The 20,956-nt window shown below is 42.1% G+C and overlaps 1 protein-coding gene across 1 annotated transcript in view; it reads right to left on the minus strand.

Moving 5' to 3' along the window:
* LOC308296346 (NACHT, LRR and PYD domains-containing protein 3-like) overlaps positions 1-19,975 on the minus strand; it is a gene marked incomplete at both ends in the record, with an annotated part of 52,300 nt that extends 32,325 nt beyond the window's left edge. The window contains 7 exons of the mRNA XM_080739604.1: positions 9,556-9,686; positions 14,326-14,372; positions 15,470-15,643; positions 15,893-16,063; positions 16,277-16,447; positions 16,545-18,339; positions 19,897-19,975. Of these exons, the coding sequence (XP_080595730.1) occupies positions 9,556-9,686; positions 14,326-14,372; positions 15,470-15,643; positions 15,893-16,063; positions 16,277-16,447; positions 16,545-18,339; positions 19,897-19,975 (2,568 nt within the window). The remainder of the gene's footprint in view (positions 1-9,555; positions 9,687-14,325; positions 14,373-15,469; positions 15,644-15,892; positions 16,064-16,276; positions 16,448-16,544; positions 18,340-19,896) is intronic.
* Between the last annotated feature and the right edge of the window lie 981 nt (positions 19,976-20,956).

Raw genomic sequence — 20,956 nt, forward strand, 5'->3', positions numbered from 1 at the left:
GCTTGTAGATCGGATCATTTCAAATCAGTGTACTGTATGATTAAAGTCCTTAGTTGTTAAATACTGTTAAGTTATTATTTATTTATCTTCATATGCACTTACAATACAGCTGTCACAGCATTGCAAGCAGTGACATCATTGTATGTAAACCTCAACAGTGTGAGAGCATTGAGCAATAAAAAAAGTTTAAGTTCCAAAGCTGAATGCAAAGCTGCAGCTTCATCACTGAAGTTAAAAGAAGCATTACATCTCACAGATACATTGTTCAGTTTGTGAACAGATCATATCATTCCATTCTCCACTGCTGTGCCAGTATTTCCCACAATTCCAGTCACCTTCTACTATGCAGTAGAGTGTTATGTATAGCCTATGTGGCCGGGCTGTGGCTCTTAATTTACACAGACCATGAATGTTCAACTCAATTGAAAACTCGACAGATTCACTTGATGTCGCCTACTCTGACAACAGGTGCTGATGTCATCATAGATGACTGGTGTCGTAGACTGTAGAGTCAGCAGTACTGCAATATTACAAATTGTAACTAACCCTAAGTAAGCACTCTTAAATTGCACTTTGTTGTTAACTGAACTGATTTTTGTAGAGTTAACTACCTCAGAAGTTCAGTATAATATTTTTTGTAAGCTGTCTTACACACTGATACTGCTCTATTTATATTAAAACGGTTTCTGAGTCATTCTTCTCCCATGACCTGATCTTGTGAATGAGAAATGATTGTCAAATACCAGTGTTGCCAGATTGTATTAGAGAAACAAGCCCAGACACACACAGTGGATCCCCAAAAACGACTAGCATCAAAATCAGGTGAACCAGTTTTACCCTATAGCCTACATCAGCTATTTGAAAATGAGATCTACAAGCTTATGTGTTGCAAATTTATGTGGTGTAAGACTGCTATCAGCTTCTATTAAAAATACAATAAAATACAAATCTTAACAGAAATCATGTACAAAACATTTTCATGCCACAAAACATTTTCAGATCAGTGGACAAATACATGACAATTTGGGGGTGACATGATTATTTTAGAGCCAATGGTTGAACAACATTAGGAAGGAAGGCCAATTCAACAAGCAGCAATATTTCCAGCAACATGTCCTGCAGTCTCAGTGGTTGGAGGAGGCCTCCTGCATGTGTCTGGTAGGACACTTACTGGTTGACAAGTAGCACTGCATCCTGAAACTCATAAGCCCAAATATAAAGCAGGGATTTCCTTTAGCAGGTTCAATCAAATCCCCAATAGGGAATGAAAGTATGGATTGGAGCTTACCAATGACTCTCTGCATCTGACACAAACACAGACATAGCTATGATATGAAATCTACAAGCTCACAACACGGTGCGCTGTGATGAATTGAGAGCTTGTAGATCGCCTGTTTTTGGCGCGAGGCACCTGCAATGCAACTAAGTATAAACTATATAGGCTAGTAGAGCTGAGCCCTTAACGTTGGTGTGTCAATATGTACAGGCAAGGACAGCCAATGAGACAGATAGATAGATAGATAGATAGATAGATAGATAGATAGATAGATAGATACCTTTATTATCCCAAGGGGGAAATTCAGTTGTCCAGTTGTAGCATAGCAGTATACAGTTATTTACAAAGTTACAGAGAAGTAAGAAAAGAAAGATAGATGAGAGGGGGAAAAAAGCAGTACAGTACCAATAAAGAGAAGGTGCATCAATAGAGGGGGTGAATAATATATAAGTATATATACATAAAGTGTCTTACAAAAAGAGACCGAACAGTCAATGCTAGTTAGTGCAACAAGTATCTCACTGACATTGTTAAACAAAGCAGAATACTCCAACACAACCTAATAGTGCAAAGTCAAAAATCAGTGCGAAAAAAAACAAAAAACAAAAGAGCAGCTCAGAGAAGAAGAAACTAGGGAGCGTGTCACTGCAAGACGCACATGAGCACTCTCCCTGGAAGGTCCTTAGGGGTCAAAGTCAATACAGCAATAGTTCCGTCAGTCTAAGTTAGGAAGGAAGTCCTTTTCAATCATCCGTTATGTGTCTCGTTGTACAGCTTAAGGGCGGCCAGTACAAAAGATTTTCCTAGTCTCTCACATCTCCATCCTGGGTAGGCAAAGCGGTCGTTTCCTCTCTTACTCCAGTAACTTTTTGAAGAGGAAGAGTTGCTCCTCTCCTCTTCCTCCCTGCTGTGTGTCTCTGCTTTCCTCCTGCCACTACGGGAGAAATGTATGCACATTCAACTGGGATTGATTGAACCATCCATTGATGAATCCACTGATTGACGGCTCATTTGTAGTACGTCCGTCACAACAACGTGTCTCTTGGCGAAAATAACATATTTTCAATTATAAAAAACGTGTGGCGCCATGTTCACTCCACTCACAAACATATTTTTGGAGAAATATGTTATTTTTGTCGAGCAAACGTGGTGGTTTGACAAAGTTTCAATTAGATTTAAGAAGTTGATGTTGATTTTTGGCACACTGTATTATTAATGAAGAATGTTATGGAGTTGACTGTCAATGAAGAGAGTGATTTCTCTCCTCTTTTATTTAACTAAGAGTCCAGTAGGTTTGCCGTCTCCTTCCGTGCCCTCGGTACAGAGACGGGATAGAAAGAAGTGTTTTCTATTTATTTTTTGGTGTAGCTATAGACGTGAATGATGCCCCTTGTTTCACCTCTTTCTCACCTGGATGCTAGATCCAGATGTCTTTTAGTTTGCTCTGACGCTATCTATGGATGTATTGAGGCCCGCACTGAAAGCTACACGACACGCACACCAAGAAGACACTGGCTTTAGCTGAATGTGACACTGAAGTCCCACCGTGAAGATGAGCGACAACAGTTAGCGGCTCTAAACCCCTGTTTGCTGAGAATCTGGGAAGTTGGGATTGAAATAGGTCTTCTTTTGTTTGTTTTTTGGCTGTGATGCTACAGACATTTAGCCTTGCAGGTGATGAATCCTTAGTGTACAGTGCTTGCTGTTTTAAGAGCGTTTAGCATGACGGTGGCCTTCTGTCTGTCCTCTGCTAATGGTGCGTTTCTTTACTGGGGAAATGAGCATGTTAAGCCACTTTATTCCTTTTCTGACACACTACACTGACAGCAGACGGAACTGCAAGACGCCTAGAAAGCCGGAGTTACACTTGGTTGTGTGCCGTGTCGTGCTACAAAAATAGCAGATCTGCAAACCTGCGGATCGGCTGTGTTCGGGGCTCGACACCAGCACTCAACTGAGTATAAATCAGCGTTCAAGGCCAGCTGGTCATGGGATCAATCCGCAGTGGTTGAAAGACGAGCGAGAATCTATGAATTGATATAACGATGCTGTGCACAGACTTTTGACTGCGCATGCCAGCATCACAGTTTATCATTCCTTTCTTTTTGTTTTGTTTTAAATCTATCTGAGATCCATTCTCCATAACAACTTGATTCAACACTAAAGGCTAATTTATACTTTGTCGCACGGCTGTGTCAAACAACAAAGTATAAATGAAGCCATCTGTAGATACTATTCTGTCTTAAGGCTCTCTCTTTCTCTCTCTCTCTCTCTCTCTCTCTCTCTCTCTCTCTCTCTCTCTTTATGTGGTTTAGCTGCCTTTTTTGGTTCCTTTCAATGTGGGCCTGTTCGTTTTAAGTTCTTGTATGCACTAAGACTGTATAGATACTAAGATCTTCACAATATTAGATTAATATTGCTACCAGATGACAAGTATCTTTTGTTTTTTTACTCTCAAGTACCTTTATAATGTTGTCTTTTTTCTCTCAGTATTATGTACAGCAGTTATTCAAATGGTAATTGAATGAAGTGCATTATTGTAATTGTGCATTGATGGGTGTGGGCGGGGAGCTGCTTTGAGTTGGTTCTTTCTGTTTAAAGCACACTTATCTGGGGGGTGATTCCCAGCTGTTACTACTTACTCTAGCATGTGAAGATCTGTGTGATGTCTAATGTATATGTCTTGGACACAGCTATGGCGGCATGGAGCAGAAATGCCTTAGAGATCTGTCCTGGTGAGCTGATGATGTTGCCTTTTTCTCGCTGCCAGAGCTTTTGGTTTTCACTGCTGAGTAAAAGTCACACCGTCCAAGCTGGAAAGCGAGTATCGTGTTCACGATTCTTGAGCAATATCTTAAACATCTCAATACTGTGTGGAAATGAACTGCGGTTCAAAATGTCTCCAAGAGTCTGTCTGTGTCACACACTGTCCTGTAAGAAACTTGGAGGTTGTTGTTTAAGGTGTGGACCACATGTGTCACCATGATTTTTGGTACAAATGTCAATCTTTTTTCATTTTGTCCCCAATGTAGTTGTTTCCAGTGTCCTCTGTGTGTAAAGTCTCTGTCACTGCCAGCCCTGACTGTTTGGTCTCAGGGAGGGTATACAGTAGACCAGTGGTTCCCAAACCTTTTAGCCCAAGACCCAAAAGAGAAATGAGACGTTTGGCGAGACGTTAGCAGATCTACAAGCTCAGACAGTGTGCGCGAGTATTGGGGATCTGCTATTTTCACTACATATTAAATGTCTGAATGTTTTATTTATTCATGGAAAATTAGATTTTTATTTTATTTCATGAAATACTTTTTGAAAAATGTTGGAATTGTTGTTAATTGATGAAAAGATTCCTTTTTTGTTGAAAAAAAAAACATTTTTTCAACCTCATGTGTGAAACACATGGAGTCTCCACCAGACACCTTTTTACTCAGTGAGGAGTTTCACCAGGAGGACGTAACACGTGCGGTGTCTCCATGCTGGTCAGTGTGACAAATCATCAGACACAGAGCTCTCCTCCATAAAACACTCCTTCACACTTTCTCAAATCACAGCTAAAGTTGAGATTTTTTGATCAATTATTTGTCTTTTCTTAGCAGATTACATTCATTTCATGAAATTGCATATAAACGAGTGTTTTTCTGAGATTCACACCAGAACCATATTTTACCTGTGGACCTTTACCCCTTAAATTACATTTAGTTTAAAGGAGTAGTTCACCCCCAAAATGACTTTTTTTCTATTGATTATTCATGCCATGGAGACTTGATTTCAATAATATTTTTTTGTCGCACTCCTAGAAAAAAAAAATATATTATTGTAAATTTACCCCCATTGATTCCGGATGGGGACCCAAATGCATTTGTGTCCCTATCCGGAATCAATGGGGGTACATTTATTGTAATTGAATTACTGTCTTAGGAATACGACAAAAAACTAAAAATATTATTGAACTCAAGTCTTCATGGCATGAGTAACCAATAGAAAGAAAGTCATTTTGGGGGTGAACTACTCCTTTTAAGTGTCAGTCCTTGATATGACATATTTCTTCTCCAGAGATACCTGGTAAACATCACACCTAACTGTCCTACTGTCTTGTCCCCAGTAAGTGGAATGTGTTCATGGGTTCATGTGATACATCTTTCCCCCCTCCAAATGTAATGTAGCCAATAACTTTGTAAGCCATTCCTTATCCCAATTTAGACCTTATGCCAATTCATTCCTCCCAGTGTTTGTCACTGCTGTTGGTCCCTGTTGACTCACCTGCCAGTGAGGAGCCTCCAAGATTTCTCCACATATCCAAGACAGTCTTGGACTTCATTTGATTTGGATGTAACGTTTCATTTTAAATCAATATCTTCTTGTGAAGGCTGCTGGCCATGCTATAGCATTTCATTTTCACCATGTCACTGACCGGTGGTTAACACTAGACCAGGGGTCTTCAACGTTTTCAGGCCAAGGACCCCTTAGCTGAGAGAGAGATGAAGCAGGGACCCCCTCTACATGTTGTATAAATGGGTGTTGCAGATTTTCATCGATTTCATAGATAGATTCATAGACTTGTTTGACAGCACTGTCATCAGTCTATGTCGGATTCGTGTTAACTTGACCTTTCACTCTGTTTTTGGTACACTCTTTTTTACCTCTACACCAAACCTATATGCCGAAAATAGCCGATCTACAAGCTCTCAACGCCTCGCGCTGCGAGGCGTTGTGAGCTTGTAGATCTGCTATTTTCTCTTTAGAATAGGGATGTGAGGGTTAAAGTTGTTTGATCCTATCACAAATATTTGGCGGCCCCCCTGTAGTAACTCTGAGGACCCCCTAGGGGTCCCGGACCCCCTGTTGAAGACCCCTGCACTAGACTCATTTGTATTTAACAATGAACTGAAATCTCAGTTCCATATCTCATATGTAGTATTGTACATTGAGTCCAGTTCAGCTGGCTGAGCCACACTGCTCTTAACAGGTCCATGGACATCACTATTGTCCAGACTGTAGTCTTAACAGGTCCATGGACATCACTATTGTCCAGACTGTAGTCTTAACAGGTCCATGGACATCACTATTGTCCAGACTGTAGTCTTAACAGGCCATGGACATCACTATTGTCCAGACTGTAGTCTTAACAGGTCCATGGACATCACTATTGTCCAGACTGTAGTCTTAACAGGCCATGGACATCACTATTGTCCAGACTGTAGTCTTAACAGGTCCATGGACATCACTATTGTCCAGACTGTAGTCTTAACAGGTCCATGGACATCACTATTGTCCAGACTGTAGTCTTAACAGGTCCATGGACATCACTATTGTCCAGACTGTAGTCTTAACAGGTCCATGGACATCACTATTGTTCAGACTGTAGTCTTAACAGGTCCATGGACATCACTATTGTCCAGACTGTAGTCTTAACAGGTCCATGGACATCACTATTGTCCAGACTGTAGTCTTAACAGGTCCATGGACATCACTATTGTCCAGACTGTAGTCTTAACAGGTCCATGGACATCACTATTGTCCAGACTGTAGTCTTAACAGGTCCATGGACATCACTATTGTCCAGACTGTAGTCTTAACAGGTACATATACATCACTCTGGTTCCCAGTCCGTCTCCACACTGTAGTTTGTGTCTTTTTCTTTTGGATGGATGCTGTACATAGACTGACCATGCAAAAACCCAACGCCCACATTTATTTTCTCTCTTTCTCAATCATTCAGTATTGTAATATATTTAATATAAAATAAAACTTTCAAGATTTTGTGTGCGTGCCGTTCATGAATGTATACGTATTTACATGAAACAAGAAAGTGGCCTTAAATCACTAAACACGAGCAATTCATGATGTGTGGCATAGCAGGATAATATCCTGTCTGCTGTGTTCAGGGAGGTCGGGAATTGTGGAATTGTGAAAGTGAACATTCAGTAACTGTGAGGCTCACACATTATATTTAACCACCTGAACACTTGAGGGTTTAAGTGTTTATCCTGGGGGGAACGATGGTGAAAAAAAAAATCTACAAGCTGCGATCTACAAGCTGCGAGCTTGTAGATCTGCTATTTTTGAAATGTTGTGAAAATGTGTGCAAATCTTTGAATATATGTATTTTTTAAGCAAACTTTTGTAACTCAAATTTTGCTTCTGCGGCGTCTCTGGATCTAAATATTTTGAGATGGGGGTCCGTGGCCAAATACATATAATTTTGGGGGTCCTTCACATGAAAAAGTCTGAGCACCACTGACATACCGGTAAAAACATAGGTTTTTCAAAAAAGACTTATACAAATGTACCAGATTTAAAAAAAAAAAATTGCAGATCTACAAGCTCGCAGCGCGGCACTCAGTGCCGCGCTGTGAGCTTGTAGATCTGCTCTTTTTCAATAGTTAAAGCACAAAACAACGCGTAATAATGCATTTCCAGTCTAAATGGGTTAAACCCCCTCCCCCTATGAAGAACATTCACGGGGGGCCCTGGAGTGAATCCTTGTACCCAGGGCCCATTATTTGGTGTGACACCCCTGTTTGTTTTCTGTCATGTCAAACACTAAAGATTAATGATAATTTAATAAGATAATCGATTAACAATCTATCTAGATATTTTAGGCATGTTATTATAGGGGGAAAGTTTTCCCCAAGATTCCCAAAGAACAAAATAAAAAAGTAAAAATAGCAGATCCAAAAACACATCCTCTAAATGTAGGAGGGGCGTGTCTGATCAAATGAATCAACTCTAAATATTGAATCAACTTAAAAACTGTCTGGGGTGAAACACAATAGCCTGAGTAGATGTTAAAATGAGACCAGAATAGTTTTAAAGTGAAAAACCTCTTTAAGTTACAACAACAACAATCTGACTACTTCTTACACCACTGGAAACACTTAAACAATGAAGACAAAGCAAATAATATTGTAATTTATTATGTATTTATTATTTTAATAAAACAGCTTTTTTTCTGTATTACATTACTCCATAGTGTCTTTTATAACAGGGATTCTCAAAGTGGGGTCCGGGGACCCCCAGGGGTCCTTGAGGGGGTTGCAGGGGGTCCCCAGCAAAACAATAGTTGTGAACCAAATGGACCCTTACAGGTCTGTAACTCTGAGAGGGTACAAATGGAACCAAATGGACCCGTAAGGGTTCATTTGTTTCCATTTGTACACTCTCAGAGTTATGGGGGTCTGATGGCCTAATGGGGGTCGTTGAAATGAGAACCACAGTTTTACAACACAGTTCAAACACTGTCCTAAAACTAAACACTTTTCATTTACAAAATGTGTTCAAAACAATACGCATAGAAAATATAGTTAGTCTAACTTCAATTCAGATTAAATGAAATATAAAAGCTGAATAAAGTGAAAACTGCAGATTTACAACACGCCACACAACATGTTGTGAGCTTGTAGATCTTTTGTCCCCCTTCAACTGCTTCTTCTTCTACACACTCTGAGGAGCCTCTCTCTGTGTGTGTGTGTGTGTGTGTGTGTGTGTGTGTGTGTGTGTGTGTGTGTGTGTGTGTGTGTGTGTGTGTGTGTGTGTGTGCGTGTGTGCGTGCATGCGTGCATGCGTGAGTGCGTGCTTGCGTGCATGTGCGTGTGTATGCATTTGTGTGTGTGTGCACGCGTGTCCATGTCTGTGCGTCCAGGTACCCATGCAGGTACACATGCACACACTCACACAAACACACATGCACAAACACACTCACCCGGATACACACACACACACTCACCCGGATACACACACACACACACACACACACACACACACACACACACACACACACACACACACACACACACACACACACACACACACACACACACAGAGGAACCACAAGCTGCTACTGTACATTATACATTATATACATTATAGCTCCTCCTCCTCCTCCTCTATCAGACACACAGAGACACTGAGGAGCCCCACCCCCCCCAGCACCTGAACCCAGCATAGAGAGGTCCAGTGAATGAGGACTGGAAGGTGTACAGGTGTGTCAGTGTGTCAGAGGACACTGTGTAGAAGGACACAGTGCCGGCAGGACAGTCTACATACACTGCTACTCTGTTGGAGTAGAGACGCACAGGGAGGACAGTGTCCTTCTTATTGTGACGCACAGTGTACCTGTTATCATCACCATTACATTCCAGACTCCATGATTTGCTATTGAATCCAAACCAACTGTCATCACCCTGTCTGTTGATACCTCTATATGACACTGCTATAGAAACATAACCACTGTACTCCACCTCCCAGTAACAGCGTCCAGTCAGACTCTCTCTACACATCACCTGCTGGCAGGTCTCAAATCTGTCTGCATGACGAGGATACTTCTGATCCACTCCCACATCTGTCACCTTCTTGTTGTTCAGAGAGAGGTATCTGGCTGCTGTGTTTGGATCCAGTGTGAGTTCACACACATCTGATGGGAAGAACAACACACAATACAACACCTGTTAACAATCACACATAATAATAATAACAACAACAACAACAACAACAACAACAGAGGGGAGGTGGGGGGGGGGGGTGTTTGTGTGTGTGTATTATACTCTCCTCTCCTCTCCTCTCCTCTCCTCTCCTCTCCTCTCCTCCTCGCCTCCTTATTTTATTAGAAGTTTGCATAGCGTTCACTGGTACAAGGTCAACTAAAAGGATACGCCCAAGTAAGCCTAAGGCTTGTTTCAAATTAGATATTTATATACGCCTAAGATAATGCATGCATTTTAGTAATAAACAAAACGCATTTCCGGTATTTTAAAGTGCGAGACTGCAGCTGGGTGCTTCTCAACATTACTAAACACCTGGTCAGAACCACCAATCCAGTAGGTGCAACACACACACACACACACGCACACGCACACGCATGCACACACACACACGCACGCACGCACGCACGCACGCACGCACGCACGCACGCACGCACACTACATTCCTGCACGCATTACCCTCCCACAGCATTGCCTGCACGGGTCCAATTTTGACAACCTGCGTCCGCCCCGCCTGTCATGAATCAGATCCGTGGACCGACCCACTACCCGTGGCCGCGATTATATATAAGTGTAAAAGCTCATTCAGACAGACCGCGTGTTGTGTGTGTGAGCGCACACATGCCATTCATTAATGGAGAATTGCCTGCAGCCCATCTAGCGCGACACGCATCAGACCGACCGACACACACACACACAGTGTGTCATTTACAGCAGGGGGGCTGGGCTGGGTTCTTCAAGCACATGCACGCGCGCAGAGTGTGCGGGTCCGCAACATTTTTATTTTTTTATTTGTCCGTTTTGTTTTTATCAGGTTTCCACAGGTAATCTTTTTGCTAAATGTAAACATCAAGAACTACACTTTCCTTTCCCTCTCCACATGCTGTGGACAGTGTGAAGACAAATCAAAAAGCCTAATGGCCAGGCTACACCAAGCCGTTTTGCGCGCGTCAGTGCGTATGCATGCGTATGCGGGTTGTGCGCGCGTATGCGCGTTTTGGATAGATCCAATGTATATTAATTCAGCCGGCTACACCAGGCATACGGATAGCATGAACCACGGATACGTATTCCCTAAAAATAGGATCGGTTTTATTTTTTAAGCACGCGTATGCGTTTTGTACACAGACTATCTGGTCTTCCTCACATATACTCCCTCCTTGGTATAGCCTGGAGCGTTTACGCATATGCAAGCGTCTTCACGGACAGTACGCGCGTATGCGCACATTTTTGGGTGTAGTCCGGCCGTCAGGGGGATTATTTCCATCACATCAACTAGTTCTTTAAGTGTTATTATTTCTTTATTTTGTCACGTGTCGGACACTAGCTTGATAACATTGGAGCATGTTGCAAACACTTCCACGACTCAGACTGTCCATTTAACTCAAGTGTGTGTATGTGTGTGTGTGTGCGTGCGCGCGCGCGCGCGTGTGGGTGCGCGTGCAAGTGTGTGCATGTGCCAGTCAGAAAGCAGCAGCTGTTTGTAAAAAGACTGTGATCACAGGAAACCGTGAAAAGAACATAATATAATATAAAATATTTTGTCTTGTCCTTTTTTCGTCAACTAAAATGAAGACAGATTTTAGCCCAGTCTTTATTTAGTTAACTACACTTTCGTCTCGTCTTTAATCAGCAACAATATTGCATAATAATTTAGTCCCAGTCATTGTTTACGGCCGGGCTACACCAAGCCTTTTTACGCGCGTCAGTGCGTATGCGGGCCGTGCACGAGTATGCGCGTTTTGGAATTCAGCCGGCTACACCAGGCTCATGGATAGCGCGAACCACTGATACACATTCCCTAAAAGTAGGATTGTTTCAATTTTTTGCGCACGCGTATGCGTTATATACACAGACTATCTGGTCTTCCGCACATACTGTATACTCCCTCCTTGGTGTAGCCAGGGGCTTTAGGCACACGCACAGACAGCGCACGTGTGCGTGCGCCTTTTCTGGTGTAGCCCGGCCGTCATTCACGTGGGTTTTCATCTCGTCTAGTAGTAAGGGGATTTTATAAGATATTTGACCAATCTGCGAAGTAAATCGTTACCAAGAAATGTCTTCACCAATGTGTTTCTAAAGGTGTGTAATAATATGTACTAAAAGGTTGAAATTCAACTCCCGGGGGAAACCTCATATTTGTGTTTGTGTTCCATTAACTTTACTATACTGGAAAAAAACACAGAAAAGAAATCTGCTTTAAGTAGCATGTGAGGGGTCAAACTAGGGGTTTTTCATGATGCTGAATTCATTGCAAGCATTTGTTTTGCACAAAAAACCTTCCTTGGGCTAAAAACAGCCCCACAAAACGATGGTTTAGTGATGAGTCATCACTTTTCATTATTTTGTGGGGGTCATTTGTAGCCCACGGAATGTTTTTCGTGCAAAATAAATGCTTGCAATGGATTCAGCATCACGACAATCCCCTAGTTTGACCCCTCACATGCTACTTAAAGCAGATTTATTTTCTGTGTTTTTTTCCTGTATAATAAAGTTAATGGGACACAAACTTTCATCAGTTTTTTATGAAGTTTCCCCCGGGAGTTGAATTTCAACCTTTTAGTACATATTATTACACACCTTTAGAAACACATTGGTGAAGAAATTTCTTGGTAACGATTTAGTTCGCAGATTTTATTATGTTTCCCTTACTATAGTCTAGTTTTCGTCATTTGAAAAATTTGCGTTGAGAGCCGTTGACGAACATATTTGGTCATTGTTTTCGTTATTGATTACATGTTTGATTACATTTACGGCATTCAATAATAATGAATATGATTTGGGACAACAGATCATATGAGTGCTACCGGATTGGTTTGGTTGTGCTTGTGATGTTGTGCTTGTGATGCTGGCATCCCAAATACACTAGACATTTTGTTGACAACAGTCAGAAGGAGATTCTGGAGGTGGGATGTGCTTTTGATCTGTACATGTACCAGGTTTTCCAAGATAAGTACCAACCATTACTTAGAATCATAACAGACTTTGGGTACAGATGCAGATTTTCAATACTCATATTTGGAAGCCTGGGCCACGTACATAAATTTACCAGTAGTGGCCTAACAATAGCTGGCATGACAAAGGCCAAGGCCAGTTATAGGCAGCTTGTCTGTGTGGAGAAGAAGGTGTCATGTTTATCCTTAGATGTCCATGAACTATCAACCTGTTCCATTTGTTTCCTTGTAAAATTAATTGTAATTTGTGGATTCAAATAAAGAACTAAAATGTGTGTGCACGCGTGTGCGTATAGGCCATCTGCTTTATGTTAATATTAAATAAAGAAATGGTTAAAGCGGTTAAAATCTAAAGTGACATGCATTCCAGGTCTTAAAGGGTTAATTTATATATATTTATATATAAATTATACTAATTTATATTTTCATAGTTATTATCAACTCGTCTAAAAATGTATGCTCCAATATCCTATGGACAATTTAATAACATGCTCTTAGATCTCCCTACCTCAGCATGAAATTGTTTTTAACTTACTAATTCTCTATGAAGTTTCATTCTGTTTTGTTGTTGTTTTATATCTGTATGCTAATTGTTGATGTTTGTGTATGTAATCTAGTCAGCATTGCAAATGAGGGTGAACCTCAATGCTCTTTTCGAGAATAAATAAAGGAATCAATCAATCAATCAATCAATCAATCAATCAATCAATCAATCAATATTCACTGTGTTAATTGAATGTAGACATACAGTATGCATTTATATTCACTGTGTTAATTGAATAAACATACAGCATGCATTTATATTCACTGTGTTAATTAAATGTAGACATCCAGTATGCATTTATATTCACTGTGTTAATTGAATGTAGACATACAGTAAGCATTTATATTCACTGTGTTAATTGAATGTAGACATACAGAATGCGTTTACATTCACTGTCTACCCAGGCTAATATTTCACCTCACATTACTGTACCAAACCATCCTCTGCTTTGAATGGTAACAGATGGACTGTAATGCCCACAGGTGACAGCTAGAGGGCACATCATGCCCATGATGACATAAAATGACAGTCACTGCCAGTCTTGTGCTTAGAGATGTGTTTTTGTTATCATCACATACTGTATTAACCTATAAATTATGGTTATTATCATCTTAATTCAGAGTAGGATGAATGAATGAGTGAATGTCACATGTTTCTGTGTATATGATCTGCTCATCTAAATCAGTGCTTCTCTTTTTCGTGTCAAGGACCCCCAAATGTATATATGTATATATATATATATATATATATGGCCAAAGACCCCCATCTGAAGAGGTTTGTGTTAAGAAATGTTACATTATTCAATACAATTTTCCAACACTTTATTTTATTTATTCATGAATGTATTTTTTCGTGTTTTGATGTTCTGTGAGCTTGTATATTTGCTATCTTTGAATAGCCAACGCATATGGATAAAAATGTATTGTGATGCTGTATTAACATATTTAGCTGGGGACCCCATGGAATCCCCCCAAGGGCCCATGGGGGTCCCCGGACCCCACTTTGAGAACCACTGTTCTAAATAGCTGCATGTGCTGCTGCTTTGATTGAATGAGTAAAACAGAATATACTTACACTTCTTCAGTCCTGGTGTCAGCATGTTCTCTCCACCATGGTCCACACTGGAGTTGGAGGAGAGACAAAGACAGGCCTGAATATTCTCTATGATAATATAAACAATGACTGACATCATACTCTAAAACCTAAATTATTTGGAGGCTGTGGGTGAAAGATTGTACCGTCTAACGTTCAGTGTACTGATATTGATTGATTTGGGTATTTATCCTATATTGAAATTGTCTTAAGGGTTGGACCGGTGAACCAGCCGGACGGTCGACGGGCGGATTGACCTCTGACATCAGATAACCATATAAGGAGTTCCCAATGAAGCTACGCCCACATATGGACTGTGTACCTCAATTTGTCGTCATGTTATCAGCTCCATATATGGGCACAAAACGGGGCCAGTCATATATGGGCATATACTGATGACATCAGGGATCTCCATGAATGGGAATAAAAGGGACAAGGACAGACAGATAAAGAGATCTCATGTAGTCAGATCAGCAGTGTGGTGTAGGTGTGAGGGCTGCGTAGTGGCCTGATCCTCTAGAATGTATAAATGCACATGAACCTCTAGTATGTATAAATGCACATGAACCTCTAGTATGTATACATGCACATGAACCTCTAGTATGTATACATGCACATGAACCTCTTGTATGTATACATGCACATGAACCTCTAGTATGTATACATGCACATGAACCTCTAGTATGTATAAATGCACAGAATCTCTGTCTGTGTGAGTTCTGCATCTCTTGATGCCCTCCCTTTACATGGACATGACTATTATACAGTATATATATGGACATCTAAAATGGACATTTGTATGTATTATTTCAGACTGAAAATGGAGCAACATGCTCCTAAGCGCTTGATTTTTATTTTTTAGGTTGATCTTGTCCTTGTTTTATTGCTCACTATATGTTTGGGCTGACCTGTATACATTTCACTGCATTGTAGTTGAAAATACTGATTAAAATTGTATGTGACAAATAAAGGTTGATTGAGTGATTGTTCGTCTTTTCTCACAAACATCCTTCCGCTGCCAAAGTTGAATTGCCTACTCATTTCTATGTGATGCCTGGTGTTTACACATGGTCTGAGTAGACAGGAGACACTATGAACATTCACACACAGACCAAGTCTCTCATACCTCAGAGTGTCCAGTCTATAGTGTGGATCATTCACAACAGCAGAGAGCAACGCTTCTCCTGATCCTCCTGGATGATTGAAGGTCAAGTTCAGCTCTCTCAAATGGGAAGGGTTGGAGCGCAGAGCTGAGGTGAGAGAAGAACAGCCTTTCTCTGTGATGAGACATCCTGACAAACTACACACACACACACACACACACACACACATACACACACACACACACACACACACACACACACACACACACACACACACACACACACACACACACGCACGCACGCACACACACATGCACACCCCCCCCCCCCCCCCCCCACACACACACACACAGAGAAGTTTCATAATGTTACATTATGTTCCATTGAATTTAGATACATATTAGGTTTTATTTAAAACAGTTAAACACAGTTTCAGGCATACTGACTTCAGAGTTTCCAACATGCAGTGTGGACTCCCCAGTCCCACAGCCAGAAGGTTTACGCCAGAATCCTGCAGGTCATTGTTGCTCAAGTCCACTTCTCTCAGACTAGAGCTTGAGCTGAGAGTTGACGACAACTCCTGACAGCAACTCTCTGACAGGTTACAACCACTCAGCCTGGAGAAACATAAGTGGTAATAGATTTTTTATTCGATTTTCTGTTAAAGAAAGATCATAAAATGTATGAAATATATCTAGTTATCTGTTCCCCCCCCCCACACACACACAAACATACAGAGAAGTTTCATAATGTTACATTATGTTCCATTGAATTTAGATACATATTAGGTTTTATTTAAAACAGTTAAACACAGTTTCAGGCATACTGACTTAAGAGTTTCCAACATGCAGTGTGGACTCCCCAGTCCCACAGCCAGAAGGTTTACGCCAGAATTCTGCAGGTCATTGTTGCTCAAGTCCACTTCTCTCAGACTAGAGCTGGAGCTGAGAGTTGACGACAACTCCTGACAGCAACTCTCTGTCAGGTTACAACCACTCAGCCTGGAGAAACATAAGTGGTAATAGATTTTTTATTCGATTTTCTGTTAAAGAAAGATCATAAAATGTATGAAATATATCTAGTTATCAGTGAACCTACAGAGCTTTATTCGAGGCTTTGAGGATGGGCAGCAGGTTTAGAAGAGTTTCCTCTGAAGCACAGTATTTCTTCAGGTCAAACACGTCCAGCTCCTTTTCTGAAGACAGCAACATGAAGACCAGAGCTGACCACTGAGCAGGAGAGAGCTTGTCTGTGGAGAGACTTCCTGATGTCATGTATTGTTGGATGTTCTCCTCTAGAGAATGATCATTAAGCTCATTCAGACAGTGGAACAGATTGATGCTTCTCTCTGGAGATGGATTCTCTCTGATCTTCTCCTTGATGTATTTGATGGTTTTATTATTGGTTTGGAAGCTTTGTCCTTTCTTTGTCAGCAGACTCTGTAGGAGTGCCTGATTGGTGTCCAAAGAGAGGCCCAGCAGGAAACGCAGGAACAAGTCCAGATGTCCATTTGGACTCTGTACGGCCTTGTTTACAGCACTTTGGTAGAGGTGATGAATCCTGGATTTGTAAAACCTTCCAAATAACTTGTACCGCTTGGAGGTTGAGAGTAGGTTGTCACCAGTGTTGATGAAAGTGATGAAGACATGGAGGGCAGCGAGAAATTCCTGAATGCTCAGATGGACAAAGGAGAACACCTTGTTCTTGTACATTCCACGCACCTTTCCAAACAACTGTGTGAATACTTCTGAGTACAATGCGGCGTCTCCGATATCAATGCCAGACGCTGTCAGGTCTTCTTCATAGAATATCAGTTGGCCTTTCTTCAGCTGTTCAAAAGCCAGTTTCCCCAGAGACAGAATGGCATAATCTGGATTCCTGTCAGGATGTTTCTGAATTAGGTCTAGATACTTGGCATTCTTCTGTATGGACTGAACCAGCAAGAAGTGGATGTACATGGTAGTCTGGGTCTTTGGCAGTGGTCCTTTCTCCTCTGCGCTCAGCAGTTCCTCCAGAACTTTGGCAGTGATCCAACAGAAGACTGGGATGTGGCACATGATGTGTAGGCTTCGTGATGTCTTGATGTGTGAGTAGATTTCACTGGCTTGCTGTTCATCACTGAATCTCTTGAAGAAGTAAATCTTCTTTTGAGGATCATTGAACCCTTTTATTTCTGTATACCTGTCAACATACTCAGAAGGGATCAGGTCAGCTGCTGCAGGTCGTGTGGTTATCCAGATTTTAACTTTTGGAAGTAGATTTCGCTTGATGAGGTTTGTCAAGAGCACGTCCAATGTCGTTGGCTTTTTGGGATCCGTCCATTTCACAGTGTTCCGGAAGTCTAGAGGAGGCCGAAATTCATCTAGCCCATCAAGAATGAACACAACGCTGGGCTCGTCGAAGATGCAGATTCCGACATTCTTGGTTTCACTAAAATATTTATGAAGAAGTTCCTCCAAGCTGTACTCTTGTACACTTGGACACATCTTCTCCAAATTCAGCTCTCGGAAAGTGAATGGAAACACAAAGTGGATATCCTGGTTGGTTTTATCTTCTGCCCAGTCCAGAGCATACATCTGAGTTTGAATTGTTTTACCAATGCCAGCCACTCCCTTCGTCATCACTGTTCTGACTGGTTCAGTGTCTCCAGGTAATGCTTTAAAGATGTTTTCACTTTTGATTGACGTTTCTGGACCGGCTGGTGTCCTGGAAGCTGTTTCAATCTGTCTGACCTCATGTTCTTTATTGACCTCTCCACAGCCTCCCTTTGTGATGTAAACCTCAGTGTAGATCTGATGCAGAAGTGTTTTTTGTCCCTCGGGTGCGATCCACTCGGACAAAAGCAAAAGCTTCGTTGTCAGATTAGACTTCAGTTGTCGTTTACACAGAGCTTCTGAAAGACCAAAGAACAGACATCATTGAGAGATATGATCCTCAAATGGGAGGTTTGCAAACATTGAATTGTGTTCCTTGTTGTATTCGTTTTACTGTTGTGCCGTTAAGATCTTATTATTATTATTATGTTTGCTTGTGTTATCTGTGTGGACTGTTGTGTTGTGTTATTGTGTGCGCATGCAAGGTTGTCATGGCACACAGACCAAACAGTCAGATACACTATGCACATAATATTTCCAGTAGGCTGCTAGACTAGACACTGTACAATATAGTATTCAATTAAATCCAGACAGTTAATTTATTCCAAATATAGGCTATATCTTGGGTGTGGAGGTAATAGCTCAACTATTCACATCAATCACATCATCCGCCATAGCTGCAGGAAAATGTAGACTTCAGGTCCATTACTCAGGGAGGGGAACGATTAGCCCATAACATAACAAAAACAAAAGTTAAAAGATAAAGAATACCAACAAATAAACTTTAGGGGAATATTGTGATGAATTGTATATACTGTGTATATATCATTTATATAAAATATTTGATATTATTTGTATTGGCATAGAAAGCACAGCTACAGCTAGTCCTAAAGGCTGTAGAGATAAATAATACGTTTATGCATTTATTTCATCTGTACATGCCAATTTAAGCTCTGACATTTAGGTGAAGGATAGTCTGGTATTTCTGGATTGTGTAGTTTTAGATAAAAAGTAGCTGAGGTTTTATATCTAAGACTCACTCTGTGACTCGCTATGGGAGAGTGCCCTCTGGTGTGCACACATAAGCATTACATTTATACACTTCCAGACAATCTTGGATTGACTGGAGCTGAACTCGAAGACCGGAGTTTGACACATTCCCCTCGCACAAGGGGCTTATGAGACCCCACCCCAGACTAGCTTGACACGCTACGGCAGGCCTTCCCCCAACAACTTCGTTGACAACAAGGATTGTGCGGTATGCAGGGCCCAGTCTCCGGAAAGATGGACACAGCTGCTGAATCGAGTGCCTAGGCTTAGACCACACCACCAAGGGCCAGAAACAAGACCACCATTTCTGCATGGTGTTTGTCAAATCCCGCTCTAAGGCCGCAGAATATGCGTTGAGCATTTCGCCATGTTGCCCACATCAGAGGAACCCATAGCTGTTGACGGGGAGTATGGCAACCCCCCCTCTGACATGTGAAGCCTCGGCAACCGGCAAGGGCACAGGCCACGTCCTCGTGGAAGGCCCCACTTGCCTCACTAAATCCCGTCTCACGCCGCCTCGACTACTCTGGTATGAAAAAGAAGTGATTTGAGTTCCTCCCTCAGGTGGAAGGGACGATGGCCTTGTACCTCCTCACTACAGCTGCAGCGGCACTGCTGATAGGCTCCGCCATGGAGGTATTCCGGGCCGCAGTGCCCTACGCCTGACCATTTGGCAGAGCTTCATAGGCTCAACGCAGGCAGCGCCACGTGCCAGCCATGCACCAGGTCTGGCACCAGGTCACCCACAGCAGCCAGAGGGGGACACAGAGGCTGCTACAGGGTCGACGACAAGAAGTGGCGCAGACCATGACTAGAGTCGGGTGGCAGGGAGCAGACGGACACCACCTCCCCGAAGTTCTGGAAGCCGGGCGGTGTCCGTTTCATGAAAGGGGCTAGTCTACTGGTCACTATATCCCAGGTTCCATGCTGGGATATTGAACAGGTGCTGGACTCTGTGACTTAACCGCCTTTCGAGCTGCTAGATCCATGCCCTGTGAGTGCAAGGATCAGGGCAATAGGGTGATTCTTTTTTATCCCACGATTTGTATCCTATTTTTCACCCAGTGCCAATCCAAGCTGTAATCCTGGGCTTTGCTCTCCCTCTGCCAACCTCGAGAGGGCCCCGAACTGAGCTCATGCTTCCTTCAGTGCATGAGGAGTGAGCAGGCCACTTCTTATCACCTGACAGGGGGAGCTTCCCCGGTTGGACGTAGCACATGGAAGGAACACGTTATTCCAACCAGTTCCATTCTCCTCCATCAGGTGCCCCTGGCTGGCCAGGGGGAGGCATTGTAGAGACCAGGAATACTGCATGATTTTGTGAGGGTATCTACCCTAGGAGACACGGAGATAACATGCAAACTCCACACAGAAAGGCCCTTTTGCCAACCCCACCCCCTAGGGACGTGGAGGAGAGAACACGTCTTGGTCAAAAGTAGCCCATGCGGTCCTAGATGTAGCTTCCGGACGGGGACAGACCCCCTCGGGTTGGCCATGGACAGAGAGAGTTTTAGATAAAACAATAGGTTACTAACGTAACGCCAGTTTCATGATAAAACAAGCAAAGTAACTCGCCGAAACACCCTTCTTGAATGCGTATGAGATTAAATTGTGTTTGTGTCTTGAACCCCTGACACAGACAGAGGGCGTGACCTCCACTGGTCAGGTGAGCGTTCAGCTCCAACCAATCAAAGTCTGGAAGTGTATATAGGTAATGCTTCTGTGTTCACGCCAGAGGGATAATACTAGTGATAAAAAATACTTGACAACTTACAAGTACCTTAAAGGGATATTCCACTAAAAAAAAAAAAAAAACTTTGGGCCACTTAACACCTTCTAAGCCACGGGGAGCCCCTTAATGTTAAA

This window comes from Nannobrachium achirus (assembly GCF_963921795.1).
Source record: "Nannobrachium achirus genome assembly, chromosome: 2".
NCBI classification, from domain to species: Eukaryota; Metazoa; Chordata; class Actinopteri; order Myctophiformes; family Myctophidae; genus Nannobrachium; species Nannobrachium achirus.